The sequence below is a fragment of the Haemorhous mexicanus genome, chromosome 4 (assembly GCF_027477595.1).
Source record: "Haemorhous mexicanus isolate bHaeMex1 chromosome 4, bHaeMex1.pri, whole genome shotgun sequence".
Lineage (NCBI taxonomy): Eukaryota > Metazoa > Chordata > Aves > Passeriformes > Fringillidae > Haemorhous > Haemorhous mexicanus.
In genome coordinates, this window is record NC_082344.1 from 62475844 (window position 1) to 62492377 (window position 16534).

Genomic DNA, 16534 nt, shown 5'->3' on the forward strand with positions numbered 1-16534 from the left:
GACAGTAATTAAATCTGTATTTTTAAGATCATATGATTTATACATGTACACTTTCTCTTCCTGTCTGTGCCTATTGGCTGCTTTCTAACAAAAGGTTTTTTTAAAAAATTCACGTCTTTGCAGCCATCAGAGAAACAAAGGAAGCACTAGAAAATGTGAGTGTCTCTGTAGAGGTTTTGCAGGAGGGAACAGAGAGACTTCATGCAAACTTGACAGATGTTAAAATGCACCTGAGCAACACCCTCAATGACTCTGCATGCAATGCAGCTCAGGCTGCCTCAACTTGCAACATCATCAGGAATTCATTAGTTCAACTGAACATCAATGCCAATTTTAGTGGGGTAAGATCTTTTAACAATATTTTTCAGACACTCAAAGTGAGAATAAGCCCAGTAGTATGTCTGCCATTCAGTGGTTAGGTGTGTGCTGTCACTTGTGAGATAAGTGACCTTCCCTTTTTCTGTGTTTCCAGGTAATTCCAGTCACTCTTTTCATCTTCTATGTAGAAAAGGATAAAATGTGTGTCAAGCAGCTGGTTTAAAGTGCTGCTCTGGGCAGTGGAATAATCTGCCCTCCCAAAGATGCTGAGGGTTAAGCTTTGCTTTTGTACAGCAAAGGTTTCACAAGTGTTTAGGAAGATTCTCCTAAAGATGACTTTAGTTTCTTTACCCTCTCTCCTAACTTTGAAATATTTACTGAATTAGCAAAACTGCTACTTCGATGTGACTCAGGTGTGTTTTTCCTTCCCAGTTGCCAGGTGTGAACTTGCAGCTTGCAAAGATCAATGAAGTCCTTAAAATAGACCTTTCTAGTCTGGTTCAAAAGGTATGTCTCTTGACAGATTTTTAAACTCTTCATGGATAAACTGGGATATGTGTATCACTTGACTCCCCTTGGTTTCTCAAGCAGAATATTTTTGTTGCCACCTCAACCTGCTTCGTGGTTGAATATCCCTCATTGTTTGGCCAGGATTTAACACTTGAAAGTATGAATACAGTGCTTTGTATCTCCAGGATAATACAAGTCTAAAATGTTTCACAAGTTGTCTGCTTGAAAGAACAGTCCTTAAAAAATGAAAAGGCAGAAACACAGATCCCGTAGCATGCTCTCTACTTTTTGGTTCAAACTAAAAAAATTAAATATTCCATGGTCTCCTAATTAGTTTTATTGTATTCCAGCTATCTTGAAATATTTATTTCAAATTCTTTATGTGCATATTCAACATCTGGTGCAATGGACCAAGTGTAATGACTATTAGTGTTTTTAGCAAGACTTTACACAAAAACCCTATGATTTTCACCTAGGAAAAGAATGGCTTGGTTTGAGAGGTTGAAAAATCTAGGAATCTGAAAACATGTGCTAGAATTAGAAGGCACTTTCTCAAACCAAAGGCTGTGTGTAGGGGTTGAAACCCCTTCCTGCTTCTGCAGTGATCAGGCTTACAGGGAGTAAGGCTTCAAGAATCCACTGCAATGGTTTGTCCTTTCTGTCCAAATGAGCTACTGAGCTTGGTCCCTGTAGTGTGGGGACCTTCTTTCCCCTTCTCACGGAAGAAAGCATTGCAATGTCTTTAGAGGCAATTGGATTTCATTGTTTGCAATATGGATTTCATGTTTGGAAGGCACAGACTTGGAAGCAGGAAGTGTTAGACTGGTACAGAGTAACTCACTTTGTGAATCTTCATCTGTGTGTTTCTGGCTTTTAGATGAGCTATAAGATCTGACAGGCAGCAAAGTTTGAGATCTGTGACTGATTCATGTCTATTTAAATATAAATTTTTTTTTTCTCCCCCAAGGAATATTCTGGAGACCAAGCTATATCTGAAATATATTTGGAGTTTTGCTTTTACCTTTTCTAATATGCAGTGGTAAAACCATATTTTTCTTAGTGTTGCCATATACATTTTAGTATGTGTGTACTTTTGATCCTTAATTAAAAGGAAAAAAAAAACTGCAAACAATTTGACAAGGAGAAACATGCCATAGTTTTTTCACCTGTTTTTCTTAGGGTTATGCAGCATTTAATGATACTCCAGACTTGGTAGTGAATCAAACCAGGAACATTTTATCAGGTGAGGACAAATTATCTTTTCACTTTGTTTAATGTGTTTGTTTTCTTTTATTGGTAATATATTTTTTGGGCTAAATATCATTAAAAATGGAAATGTGAAGCTTAACTATTTTTTTAAAATTTGGTGCCAGAGGAAAAAAAACACAGAAAGCAACTGTGTCTTGATGAGGACTCTAAATTAAATCTAAAAATAGACCATGTGGTATTTTATTGAGGAGTTTTATCTGTTAGGCTTTTTACTGCTCAAGTAATGAGAAATCTAGTGATCCTCACTTCACACTGATGCTTTATTTGGTTGAAAAACTAATTTTCTTTGACCAATGTGTTTGTGACATATTCAGGAGTGTGATGTTAGGAAAGCTGACCCCCTCCTGCTGCTGAATTAAAATGTGGTAGATGGTGAAGTGAAAGTCAAATACGCCTTAAGGAGAACTGAAATGTTGTCTCAGGTGTTTTGTTACTTAGGCTTTACACTTTTTGCTCTTTGCCTGTACCTGCATGGTAGTACAGCATATATATACTAATCTGTTCTAATTTTTATTCTTGCTTTGTGGACCTGTTCTGCATTATATATAAACAGCTGTTCCTTGTAAGTTTTTCTCGTTTGTTTTTTTTCTTCCCCTCCTGGGCAAAATATAGCACAGTATAGATATATGCAGAGTGTACTGTGTGAACTTGCCTGTAATGAGCCAGTTTTCTAAAACTGATACTATACTTTTTGATATGAAATCTAGGGCAGACTTACTCATTTTCCATATCTGAGATGTGTAAACACAGACAAAACATAATAATTTAGCTATTTATAAATTGTTGGGGCTTTGTTTGTATAAAAACTGAATTTGAGTTACAAAAGCAAATAAAATAAATAGAAAAAAAATTGCATTTATCTGTAAACTTCTCAAACAACTGTGATTTATTACATGGTTGAATTTGAGGAGTAATCATCAAAACAGACAAAGGCTTGTCCAGTTGTGTGTTTAGAAAGAAGGAAGTATTGCCTACCACAAAATTGCAACCTGTAGTTACACATCTTGCTTTTTCAAGTATGTTTCCAGTTGAAGGAAGGGAAGAGTATAGAGAAACTGCATTTTACACAGAGACAATATGTATTATAAGTGAATTAATCTTATCTTTGTGTATCTAAATAGTGTCTATCTAAACTGTAAGCAGAGGGTAGCATCTTTGGTAGCATCTGAGGGGAAAATGGCTTAATGGATTGTTACCTCAGGAGTGTTACTAACTAATTAGAATGAGTTCATTTAAGTAATCTCTTTTAATAAGATTGAAAATAACTAGTATAGATTCTCAATATAGGCAGTCCAATTTCTGTCACAGTGTTGTATTCCCAAGACATGGAGTTTAATAGATTCTGTTCTTCTCCTTTGTAAACTTGGTGGCTAATTGTCTTGCTCAGTGTTGATATTTGCAATATTGCATGAAAAGCAAGATTTAGGTTGGCTAGATAAAAAGTGACTCATTCATTAAAATGAGAGGAAGGAGGAAGATCTCTGGCTCAATGTCTGCATCTTGAATCATTAAACTGAATGAAATGTGTGCATTTTTAAATGCTGTTGTGCTACTTCAAAGCTTGATGCTTTTGTTGCCTGCTTATGTTTTCCTCACACTTGTCTTCATGGCTTGCTTGTTTCATGTGGCAAATGGCTTAATAGCATTTTATAATGCATACATGGAATGTAAATTTCCTCTAAGGATCTGTAACAGTGAAATATGTTTGCTTTTTAGACATCAAAAGTGTGCTGGAATCCATTGGTTCAAATATTACTACCTTCACAAGAGCACTCCCTGTTCAGAAGATTTTGGCAGATTTGATGGTGCATCTTACACAGAGTGAGGCATATGTTCAAGATTATTTTCCACTAGTGGAGCAGTATGATTTCTACAGGTATGTACAAGTAAGGCAGGACTGAAGTGCTACCTGTTGTTAATACTTTGTATTATTTTAATGTTCTGTAAAGGCAAGTAAACGTTAATGATGAACACAGTGAAAGAAAAATGTATAAAGCAGTTGTTTGGTACTGGCATTTTGATAAAAGCAAAAAGCACAGCTAATCAATAACTGGATTGTATAATCCATAGCTGGATCAATAACCACCTCTTGTTTCACCACAGAGCACGAGGTGGTTTCTACTCTGTACACCTTCAGGTCAGATAGATACAGGTGGATGTCAAAGATGTAACACCCAAAGGAGCAGCTTATTTCATAATGCCAGCGTGACCTTTTATCTAGGTCTTGTTTCCATTGAGTTGCAGGTGAATTGTGAGGGCAGAGGACCAGAGAGGTATGGGAGCCAATCCATTGTTACTGCATCTGTTGTAGTGCAGAGCAGGAGTAGGAGGGATTCTGCTTCACACCTTGTAAATCTTCATGCACCCATGCTTGTCTTTGTCGTTGATTCTACCTTGAGAAAAACATACTTCTTGAGACTTTTGTGTTTCTTACAGTTGAGTAACCTCATATTTTGACTTGTGAAACTTTTCATTTCATGCCATCTGTCTTTGTCCAGATTTAGTCATTTCTGTTCACAAGCTTATTAAATTCTCCCTGCATTTTGTTTGATACTTTTGTTGACTTTATAATCAATATTTGTTTCTGTGTTTTTGCCATAATTGGTTTCACTGCTAATGAATGTGTGTTTCTGGCTTTAATACATTGATAAATAAAAGTGAACAGAAAACTGAACTTTTAGGACCTTGCTTAGAATCTTACCTTTAGCCCATTTCTTATCTGACAGCTTTTGTGGTGAGCCTTAATTTGACAGATTTCGTGGTATTTTCATTGAATCTCATATTTCGTTTAATCAAATAAATATATCATTTATTATATCATTTTATTCTGCTCCAGGAGAATATATCTCATCTGTGTGGCACTTAAATACCTGATTTGTCAAACCTAACCTAACAGTACTTCAAGTACAAATGAAACCAATAAGCCTGTAGCTGCCCAAATTACTTTCTATCTATTCCTTTCTTAATTACAGGTGCATTATTTGTAGTTCTTAATAGGTATTCTTTTATAAATATACCTGTCAGCATTCATATTTTTCTTTTTATTGGCTGTGCATGTTCATTGCAATAATTCTTTAACAGATTTTTCTCTACAGAAGTACAGGGTAGAGAAAAGAGAACTTAAAAGCTGAAGAAGTGACAACAGAAGGGAGAAAGAAGTGCATAGGGCATTGGGAGAGGATAAAAGGATAGATATGTAATGTGTGAATAAATGGATATGCTCCAAATACCTGGACACATAGAACTGTTACATGATGTAATTTATAAAAATGAAAGTTCAATTCCTATCCAAGATTTTTCTCCTGATCAAGTTCCATTAACTGTTCCATATGGTGAAAGCAGTCCAGCACAGACACATAAAGCCTAGGTTTTTACAGCCTTAAATATAGTTATTTACAATTACAAGCCTAGCACAGTGTGCAGAATTGTTAGTAGGCCTCACAGGAAGAGCAACTATTTACTTCACGACCAGTGGCCAGTCCACATTTATAAATTGCTCCATTTATTCATGAATAAATTGCTGTTTGAACATCTGCTTTGAGTAATTGTTTGCTCCACTTGGAGCACTTTGACAATTCAGTACAGTTCACGTGCATTACCTGGGGAACACCTTGTTCCTGTGGTGTGTGTTCCCCAGTCCTTCAGTAGCAGCTGACTGCAATCCAGTGACTGTGTGCTGGCCCAAAATACATGCTAGTGTAGCATATATGTGTATCTTTGCTGACACTGGTTGCTCAAACAAAACCATGAGTGGAACATTTGGGAATATAGTACTGCATGATGTCTCCTGAAGGTCTCAGTGTGTTCTTCATGTGAAAATAACCAAGAACTTTATCTTTTATTCCTTAGGTGGCTGGGTTGTCTCATTCTGTGCTGCATGTTGGTCCTGATTCTGGTCTTTTACTACCTTGGATTGCTATGTGGCACCTGTGGGTATGATAAACATGCTTCTCCAACAACCAGAGGCTGTATCTCCAACACTGGGGGAAACTTTCTTATGGCGTAAGTTTCACTTACCAGGGAAAAAGAAAATAAGGGTAGAAAGTTGGGTTGGTTGAGTTTTTGAAGGATGTAGATATTAAAAGAATTTGGTTTGTTACCTAGGTGTATTCTCTGCTGAGAATAGAAATAAATATTGATCTCACACACTTACATTGAGGGACTTGGGGATTTGGAGTTTTTCTTTCATTGAGGATCACAGCTGAAGGATAAAACCTGAATTAACCATTATAAGGCGAGTGCTGTGGTTAATGAATTTCTGTGCAAGTCCCTTTGGAAAATGCAAAAACTGAGAAAATTCATAACTTTCTAGTAGGCTTGGAACATTTGTTCAAAGTTTCAAAAAAAGCCATGCAAGGAGACAAGAAACACTTGACCTTCTGAGAGTGCTTCTGGATGTTTGTGCTGAAAAGTGCCTAGGAGTGGTTTAATGTCGTTTCTGCTGGGTGTAGGAGATGATTGCATCTGAAAGTCTGAAGCTTTTTTGAAAGCACAAGGGAGTTGAATTTAAAAAAGAAAATTGTGTGGTATTTTGTCCCTTAAATGTAATTCTTAAAACAGTCTGCATGCCCAGTGCTAATGTGAGGTTTCAAATGCATTTTAGCTAAAGACTTTGCAGGGCTGAAACATTTAGGGTATTTCAGAGGGCAAGAACATATTTGGAAAACAGAACTATTTCAACCATCAATCAGTTTTCTTATTTCTGTTATAGCTGCTGTTAGCTTCACTGTTGCCCCAAGTATGTGTGTGTATATATATATATATATATATAGATATGTATACACATTGTGTTCTTATAAAGCAAAAACTTACTCAACTTCTTTTTCAGTGGTGTTGGATTCAGTTTTCTTTTCTCCTGGGTGCTGATGATTGTAGTGGTGCTCACTTTTGTCACGGGTGGAAATGTAGAAAAATTGGTCTGTGAGCCCTTTGAAGATAAAAATTTATTCAAGGTGAGGTTATTCATGTTATTAAACAATTAATAGAATCCCCACGAGTCCCAAAGGTCTTGTCCTTGTTCTGTAGGGCATATCAGTTTGATAGAATGCTTCAAGTGAATTTAGTTATGGTTTTACTTCCTCGTTACAAACCAAATAAAAACATTCATCCTTTCTTGGTTTAATTTGCTTTCCAATGTTAATACTGCATGCTTGTCTTCCTTTGGAGACAGATTTTTCTGATTCAGTCGTTCCTTGGTAATGGGGAGCTTTAATATGCACTTTATGCTCCAGAGAGTTTGAATTCACTGGTTTTGCTTGTATTTTCCTTAGTGGGTGATAAGCTTAGATGTGGTTATGTGTCAAAAGACTACATATGAATAAATACATACTGAAAATTGGAATTATAGTAACATTACTGAATTTTGTCTTCTAGGTTTTGGATACACCTTACTTACTAAATAAGCACTGGAAAAACTATCTTGCTGGCATCATCTTTAAAAATCCAAATGTTAACTTGACTTTTGAAAAAGTGTACAGGTATTAAAGTTATGATTAGTTAAATATGAACTGAATTAAATATTATTTTTTATTTAATTCAATTTATACATACTGGTTTTGTGGTATCTTCTATGCTTCCTATTTCAGGCACATCAAAATATTGCACATGTTCCAGAAGAAATTTTGATTCTAGTGATTCTCAAGCAAAACCCATTTGTTCCATATATCTGAGTTACTAGAGATAGTCAGCATACTACTGTATGACAATATTAGTCAAGCTAATTGATAAAATACTTTGCACCTGTCAGAAATTGTTAATCAGTTCTCTTATTGACTGAGCTTCAAAAAATATAATCAGTGTTTTGTTTTCTAAAGGACTGATTTTCTTAGAGTAAGAAAACATTGTTAATCTTTCTGTTAATACTTGGTCCTCAAGGTGGTTTTTAGGCTGATCTGTGTATTTGTATTCTTGCAGTGATTGCAAGGAAAACAAAGGAATTTATACTTCCCTTCACCTAGAACATCTGTTTAATATCAATGAGCTTTTAAATATTAGTATGGTAAGTAAAGAAACTATGAATGAGTGCATGATTCTGAAGGATGTTGCTTTTTTTATGTGCTGATTATAATGTTTGTTTTAACTTGGAAACTTGTGTGGAAGGTTGAGTCTATCTTCCAAAGACTGCTTATGGTATTCAGTGACAGTTTTCTTTTAATATAAACACCTGTGTGGGTGTGTTATTCTCTGATTCCAGTCAGATTAATGTTGATCTAGGATATTATACACCTTGGTTCTAGGAATTATTCTGGTATGGTTGGAAGTAGTTGGGGTAAAATGGTCTTTTCAGTTAAGCTGTAATGATATATGACTGCACTGTCATTACAGGACTATACTAATTTTGGGGTTGCCTGTAATAGCTGCCTTCATTACAGCAACCCCTTGGGCTTACCTGTTCCATTCTGCCAGGTACTCTACCCACCTAATAGATACAGTCCCGCCCCAAATGGTAGACAATGAAAATGAACAAGGCAGATTCACTAAGAGGGAAAATTATTTTGACTTTCCACTATGGACTAATGGAGGAGGCTGCAAAAGTAGTCAGATTTTCAGATTCCCCAACTATAGCTCTGCAGCCACTTCAGGTAACATGGTTTGGGTGCAGTGCAGAAAGGTTCAGGTAACAATAACCAATCACCTTTAATCACCACTAAAGAGATTTAGTGGAGTCTCATGCAGTCCTGTGGCAAAGAGTGTCTGTCCTGGCCACAGCTGAGATGCTGACTTCTCTAGGTTTCCTTACTGAGGGCCAGGGTAGAACTTAACATTCTTAAGGATAACATTTCCTGGAGGGATGTTAGTTAGAATGGAAGGCAAGTAATCCATTGGTATGAAAGAGACAAAGGCAGGTTAGAACATGGTCTGGTGAATTCTGTTCAACTTCATTGAGTTAAACTGATGTGAGCAAAAATCAATGTGTGCTTCTTCATGGAAATGAGGAGTTGGCAAAAGCAGGATGCTTTGGGCAGGGGCTATAGCAGAATACGTGCTGGTTACAAACTATTTTTGTTTCTCTCTCAGTATACAGAAGATGTAGCACTTAAAATTGAACACATTCAGATAAACCTCAGCAAAATCATTCTGCTGGATGAAATTGGGAAGGAGAATCTTCTGAATTTCAGCTCTTCAGGAATAGATGGGATAGACTTTTCAGCATATTTGACCGAGGTGAGACTGTAGTCAACTACAGACATGACTGGGACAAAACATACAATAAAATGTTTATTTACCAATGGGCAAAACAGCAAAATCTGCTTATGTGTGAGACACCATGATTTGGGAGTTCATACACGTTGGGGAAAAAAGCACTTAGGAAGTTTAAGTTAATAAATAAAAAAATAGAGAGTAGCCAGAGTAGGGGATATAGTTAAGTGGAAACTGTGTGTAAATAAAATAACAACATACTCCTTTTCTTACTGCACATATCTTGTTTCAGATCAATAAAAGTGTTACCAAGGTTGATCTTCTCTCATTTGCTAATGATTTAGAAGCAAGAGCAGACCAGCTGGTAAGTCCAATTCAGCAATATAATATAATAATACATAAAATATATCATTTATATACCATATAAGTATAAACACATAGCAAGGTAGATTTTATATGGGAGAATTTTTGTACTTCAGACATTTACTCACATGCTGCAATGTCATGTAAGGAAAAATATTGAAGAACAGTGTTGCATGTGAGCTGTATTTTAAATTGCTAATTATTGATTTTTGTGTATTCTTTTATGCTTTGAAAATGTATTTTCTTAAATTCCACTCTTTGCTTGAGCAGTGAGGGGAATGCTCCATTTCAGTATTTCCTATTACATTTTAGGGTCCCAGTGGGAAGGAAAATTGGTTAGATGCAAAATTAATACTGTGGCAGCTTATAAGGACTGTGATGAGAACTGGAGCTCCATTGTGGAGGGAAAATGCACAAAAGAAACTGTCCTATCTGAAGGGCTTTTTGAATGCAGGACAGTGGTCAGAGGGTATTGCTACAACATTGCCCACAAATGAATCTGCAAGTGGCACAGATCCGTGTTGACAGTGACTGTTCAGTTGATCTGTTTGTTATGCATGTCCAGGTCAGGTCATACTCACTGTTCAGGTTGAGGGTCATGGTTTGGATAAGCCCAAGACAGATTTCCTGCGCTGCAGTGCAGGAAGAAGAGTTATGTTGCACATGTGCAATTGCTTGGATCACTGAGGGACACAGCAGAGTGAGACCACCTTGTTTGGAATATATCAGATATCCATCCCTCCTCAAGAAGGAGGGCACTAGGGGAGGCTCCTGGTGTGTTTGCTCTATGTCTTGCATCATTCAGTCATACTTGTTCTGGGTATTTTGTTGGGTGAAGGGTTTTCCCTGCCACAGGTGCACTCATGTCAAGGTTAGACAGCTCTGCGTTTAAGTGAGAGCTGGGGTTCTTCGAACATAGTTCCATTAAGGAAAGTGCATTGTGCTGGTAGGTTGCTTTCACTGTTTTTTGTAGAGGACTCTTAAGGAAGCATCAGAATTAAGAATAGATCAGACAGAGTAATTTCTTCATATAAAAGAAAGAATTATGTAAATAATGTGTTCACTGTTACAGTGTATGTTTTTATTTCTTCCTTTAGCTGCTACCTCATGTAATCTGTGAGTTGTCTTTTAAAAAGAGGCCAAAACCTCAATAATACAATGTATTATAAAAGTTAGATTATTCTAAAAAATGGTACTGCTTTCCAATGATATTTTATTATCTTAGTTTTTTACTCGTAATAGCTCTTTAAACCAATCAGAAAACCCCTAAAAACTTATGGCATTAATTCATTCTGAGTGTCTAGTTTGCATCTTTTGGCACCTGACACAAAACTGAACATAGCTTTTTAGACTGAAAGTAGCAAATGGAATAAAACCAGGATCAAGTCAAGAGGTCAGGGTATGGAGGAGGAAGCAATACAACCAACACGTGGTGTTAGGTAAATGAATTCACTCAGTACAAGAGATGAAGCATCCTGAAACTGCTCAGTGACCCAGCTGAGTGCGCACATGAACACTTCACAGGAGGCAAACACGTCTCTGAGCACTGAGGTCTGCCATTGTTACACATCCAAAATGGAGTTAGCAGTGTGTATTCAGTGTGTATGCAGGGAACCAAATGGTTTTGCCACCAAAAGGAAATGGAAAATAAATTTATATCCGAGAGTAAATCCAAATTTTATGGTATTTGGCAATGGGCATGAGCTCCAGATAAGCATTTGAACTTGAAAATCAGAGCAGAAACTCACATCTTCTGGCTGAAAGGTGGGAGCCACAAAAATAGGAAATACCCTTCACAGGTGCCTTTCCAAGTGACTGGCTGAAAATACTTAAAATTCTGTGCCTCTCACAAAGCAAAGGGTGCCTCAGGGTGATGTCCACATTTCCAAAACAAAAGCAAGTACCCATGCCTGGGAGATGCTTGTCCCAGCTGGGGTGCAGTGCTGCAGGGTTCTTGCAGTCAAGTTTGTGGTGAGTGCAAGGGAGATGTGCTCACTCTTCTGTATTTAAAATGACTCAGTGCATCATGTGAAAATTCTCTTCAGTTAAATCTGTCCTGATAATGTTATAGCCAGATAAGCAAGGTAGTATATCTGGTTTGGTTGCTGAGGTTTGAATTATTAATACAGTGGGTTTTTTTTTTTCCCCTCCTTGTGTTGAGGAATTCAGTTTGTCATACCCCATTTTTAGCATGAGCTGTTCTGGAGTGGATGTGTAACTTTCATTGTTTTTTGCTTTGTTGGAAAGCTTTGAGGTTATTGAACAATAGTGCATAATTGCATTTTTTGCAGCCAAAAGGAGCCCTGGAAAACGCCTTAAAAGGACATGCAAACAACATTCGAATGATTCATAACCAGCAAGTTGTTCCACTGGAGCAAGCTATGGTAAAACATTAAAGCAATATTGAAACATACTTGTAGAAAATGCAAATCTCTAAATATCTTAAAGAGGTCAGAAAGCTGGACTTCTGTAAGCACAGGTTGTGTCAATGAGGAGTAATCTGGCTAAAGTACATGTTTAATAAGTTAGTGAGTTTTCTTACTTAAAATGCTGCTGGTTTATAATGCTGTCTAAAAGAATGGTCTTTTCCCCATTTTTTTCTTTAGCTATTTGTGATTATATATGAATAAAAGAAGCAGTGGAGAACCTTAAAAAATTCTTAACTCTAAAACCCCCATAAGCACTCATTTTCTTTTTTTGCTTGTCAGTGGTCTTCAGTAATAAAAGCCATTATAACTTTGACACTTTATTTCTTGGAGTTAGCTATCACCTAACAGTTTTGGAATTGGGAGCTCCTGGGAGTATGTAGAGCCAAAGTCTTCTTTATTGATGCTGTGAAAGATGCAAAAGAGCTGTTTCTGCCTGATTTTGACACAGTCTTGTGTAGTGTCAAGCTGTGACTCTCCTGCATGTTAGGTGTTGCTTTTTTTCCTCCACATATCATGAAGACTTCTAGTTTATCCTAGCATCTGATGTTGTGTGTCTGTACCACTTACAGAAAAATACTAGGTCTTCTGGTCCCCTCTGATTCTATGCTGTTCTTTCCTAATTAACTCCTAATTATTCTCATCTCTTTTTTCTTTTACAAAACTGACTGTCAAGAAATATGTTAAAGCTAGGGTAAGTGCTTTTTCCCTTCAGAAATTGCACAATATAGAATTCTCTGAACATTGGGGTCTGAGTTTAACTGTTCCATCTTCTTCCAATCTTAGTTTATTGCATCTAACTTTAATTAAATCAGTGCTGTTGGTGAAGTACTGATTCAATGATTAAACCCACAATGTGTTAATTTTGATGCAGCTGTTGTTACTATTGTGTACAATGTGATTTGTAATACTAATAACAAAATAATCTGTAGAATATCAAAGCATGAATATAAGCTTAAAACAGGTGGGCTCTTACCTGTAATAAGTACTTGAAGCCTTTTTTCTCTCCTCTTTTCCAATAGAGCACTTTAAATCAGAGCATTAGGTTACTGAAGAGGACATCATCTGAACTTATGGTAAGCTTTTCTTTCTGGCAACAGGAGCATATTTGTGTTTTAAATCCTTCTGCCACAAATGCAGGGCATATATTTTCAGCACAGTTTTCTTCTATTTCCAGCTGTTCCATTATTGCAAGAGATTGTAATGCATTGAGGAAGTAATAAGGATTTAGATCTCTCTTCTGCATAAAGGAAAATAAAAGAAAATTTGGGATGGTTTTGGGAGTATGAATTGTAAACTGAGCTGTCAGGTGATAAAGTAGGTATCAGTACCAGTCTATATAGTGTATTATTCATTTTCCTCAGAATGTAGGGGTTTCTTTTCTAGAGTCCTTGAAAGCAAAACCTGGGGGGAACAACCACAAGACACGATGCAAAAGTACAACTGACATAAGAGAGCTGTGTGATTCACATCCTTAACCAGCTTTTGTTCCATGCCCAGCTCCCACTGGGGTCTGTTTCTTTAGGTTTTACTCAGTACGTTCCTGCTTCTGCACCATCAGCCTTGCTCTGGGATTCTGGATCTGTAGAGAGGCTTTTCCAGGGCAGCCCACGTTTCCCCTCTAAGTAGTGCCTGCACCACAGTGAGACCAGCTGGCCTCACTCTGCCAGAGAGAGCAGCAGGATGATTGCTTTCCTGGAAGTAAAGCTTTCAGCCACCAGCCTGCCTTGGCTCTGGTAGCAAGAATACAGCCACACTAGTAGCATAGTCATAGTCTCAACAGCTTTATGGGCCATACCTACTTCAGTGCTTCTGATTACAGTTTTCCACAGCAGCAGAGCAGCCAGGTATCTCTTAGAATCTGTGATTTGAAACTGGGTGAGGAGGGAAGAAGCCATGATATAAAGTGTTTATAAGAAAGGGATGTTTGACTCTAAAAGTATATTTAAAAAACATCTCTACATTTTCAGGCTCTGTGTACACTGTCCTTTGTGTGTGTTCTGTGAGAGAATTTATGGGGGTGTGAAAAAATATCTCAGTCCTTCAGGTAGTTGATTAGAGGCATATTGTGGCTATACAGAATCCTACATCAGTCATCAAGAGTTGTTGTGTTGTATATGGCCCACTGTTTTCCTCCTGTGCACTTTGTGTGTCTGTAGTGTACATACAGACATCGATTTAAGGAAAGAGAGTGGAGATAAAACCTATCCTAGTATATAAATTAGTTATGTAGGTTCCAGGAAAAGATACCACATCATAACCACTGACTCATCCTTTTTTAGAATGAGACAATATTGAGATGATCATGAATCCTTAGGCAGGCTCATGTTCTGTCTGTAATTGTATTTTTTGTCAGGTTTTGACAAGACAGTGACCCTGGTTTATCAAGAGAGTAGGTTCCTGGCAGTGGCCATAGAGCCATTGCAACAGCCTGAAGGGGATTTGTTTATATTAAACACCATCTCTTCCTGTCCAGGTTAAGGTGAAAAATGTCATTAGTGCTGTTAATGCTGCCCAGGATCTCATAAATAACAATGCTTCCCAAGTTATTGTCCAGGTAAGCTCTATTTGATCAAAGTACATTAATTTATGATGTCACAGAGCTAGAGGTTAATTTGCTTTTGTTCTCTTTGATCTGGTCCTAGGAGACAAAAAAGTACATGGATACCATAATTGGCTACTTTGAGCAGTACACTGAGTGGGTCAAGGAGTCGGTAAGGTGCATTTACTTTATTGAGAGAGGCTGTGTTTAAAAATAAGGAAGCTAAACAGTATTAATAACAAAATCAATAATAATAATAATAATGTTAGTTTGATAGTGTGTTTTATCGTTTCAGGTTTTAATACATTTGTACTTACTGTGAGTGGGAAAATCAGTCTCCTACAGTTTTGTTGCATTTACAGAATGGAAATGATGAGTTGCATTGGTAGAAATGCAGTGCAAACTTACCAGTATCATTTTCAGGGCTAGCCTGAAATCTACCATTTGTGCCAGTGCTTCACTCAACCTGACCCTGCATAGTTCAAATTGATGTCGTTTGTATCTTGTTTTATTTTTCTCTCTTCAGCTGCAGCCTTTGAGAAAGTAAGCTGATAGGCTTTCAGTTGATAGCATATCCTACTGTTATTTATTTTTAATTTAGAAATATTTTTAAATAACAATTTAGTGAACTGTAACTTAAGAAAACTTAGAGATTCTTATTTTATTCTGTTAGATACATAAAACTGTAATTTAATTTTTTTTCAGATATCAATGGAAGTAGCGGCATGCAAGCCTATTGCCAATGTGATAGATACAGCAGTAGATATTTTTTTATGCAGCTATATAGCTGATTCTGTGGTAAGAAACATTTTTTTTCTCAGACTTGGGGCATCAAGGGGATAATTCTTTCAAGATACATCTGTGTTTAATTATTCTGGCTCGACTATTCTGAAGTAAGATAATAAAGTATCACATACAAAGTTATGCGAGGAGAATGTTCTGATCTGGATCAAGTCCAAAGACAAACCAATACTGGACTTTCTGGATTTTCAGTAAACTTAAGCTTCTATTTGCAAGAATTCTGTAAAATTAACTGATTCTGAAACATCTTGAAATGGAAAATGGAAAAGCATAAAGATCTGAAGCTTCATTTGTAACTGTTGCTAACTTACAAGGGTGAGGTGTGGGCAGGAAGCAAGTAGAAAATAGCGAGGAAAAACCTTTTCAGGTATCTTTCCTGAAATCTGGAAAACCTGAATAATTTTTTATTACTAGACTTCTAGCAGACAGAGCTTGATTAATTTCTGTATGTTGGAGACATTGAGCATGACTTGTAGCAGGATAGAAGGGAAATACTGGCTTTTTCATCTTGCCAAAAGGACTTGCAAAAAAGACAGCATGTATTAAAGTAAGACGCCATGTGCCTGGAAGGTACCTAAAAGGCCTCCTAAACTATTACTTAGCTTTATGGCTCTTTAATCAGATCCTAATCACACTACCCGTAATACATGCAATCATTCAAGCCAAAACACTCTGGCCTTGATAATGCTTAACCCTGAAATGTTTAGTTTTGGTGATGCTTAACCATGAAAACCTCCTAATCTATGTTGTACTCATGGATTAGCTCAGACATTACAGACCTGCTGTTCTCCTTTTTGGAGCCATTACCCCTCTGGTGAGAGATGGACCATGATTTCCCTGATGATAGAACTTAGCTGAGTCACTTGGAAGTCAAAATGCCTCCAGCCAATACAAATCAAATTTGAAAAATCATCATTTTAACACCAGGTGATAACTCAGTTCAACTGTATAATAATGAAATTAGTTACACAAACAGGGCTGCAGTTTGCAAGTTATGAAGTGCCTTAAGAAAGTGCTGGAAACTCATTTTTGACAAAAACTGCAGGAACTAATTTCTACTGTGTTCTTTTGGAGCCATGGTTAGAATATCAAGCAGGGGTTCAGTACTTTACTGGTTAGTTTTCTCCATGACCTTTTTTCCTTGATTTTTCTATTGTTTTTATTT

The 16534-nt window shown here is 36.9% G+C and overlaps 1 protein-coding gene across 5 annotated transcripts in view; it reads left to right on the plus strand.

Moving 5' to 3' along the window:
* PROM1 (prominin 1) overlaps positions 1-16534 on the plus strand; it is a 62507-nt gene that overhangs the window by 40884 nt on the left and 5089 nt on the right. For all 5 annotated transcript variants that reach the window (XM_059845126.1, XM_059845129.1, XM_059845128.1 and 2 more), the window contains 15 exons: positions 124-341; positions 751-825; positions 2008-2071; positions 3814-3973; positions 5947-6099; positions 6926-7049; positions 7471-7574; positions 8011-8095; positions 9115-9261; positions 9530-9601; positions 11892-11984; positions 13049-13102; positions 14503-14583; positions 14672-14740; positions 15274-15366. In XM_059845126.1, coding sequence (XP_059701109.1) covers positions 124-341; positions 751-825; positions 2008-2071; positions 3814-3973; positions 5947-6099; positions 6926-7049; positions 7471-7574; positions 8011-8095; positions 9115-9261; positions 9530-9601; positions 11892-11984; positions 13049-13102; positions 14503-14583; positions 14672-14740; positions 15274-15366 — 1592 coding nt within the window. The remainder of the gene's footprint in view (positions 1-123; positions 342-750; positions 826-2007; positions 2072-3813; positions 3974-5946; positions 6100-6925; positions 7050-7470; positions 7575-8010; positions 8096-9114; positions 9262-9529; positions 9602-11891; positions 11985-13048; positions 13103-14502; positions 14584-14671; positions 14741-15273; positions 15367-16534) is intronic.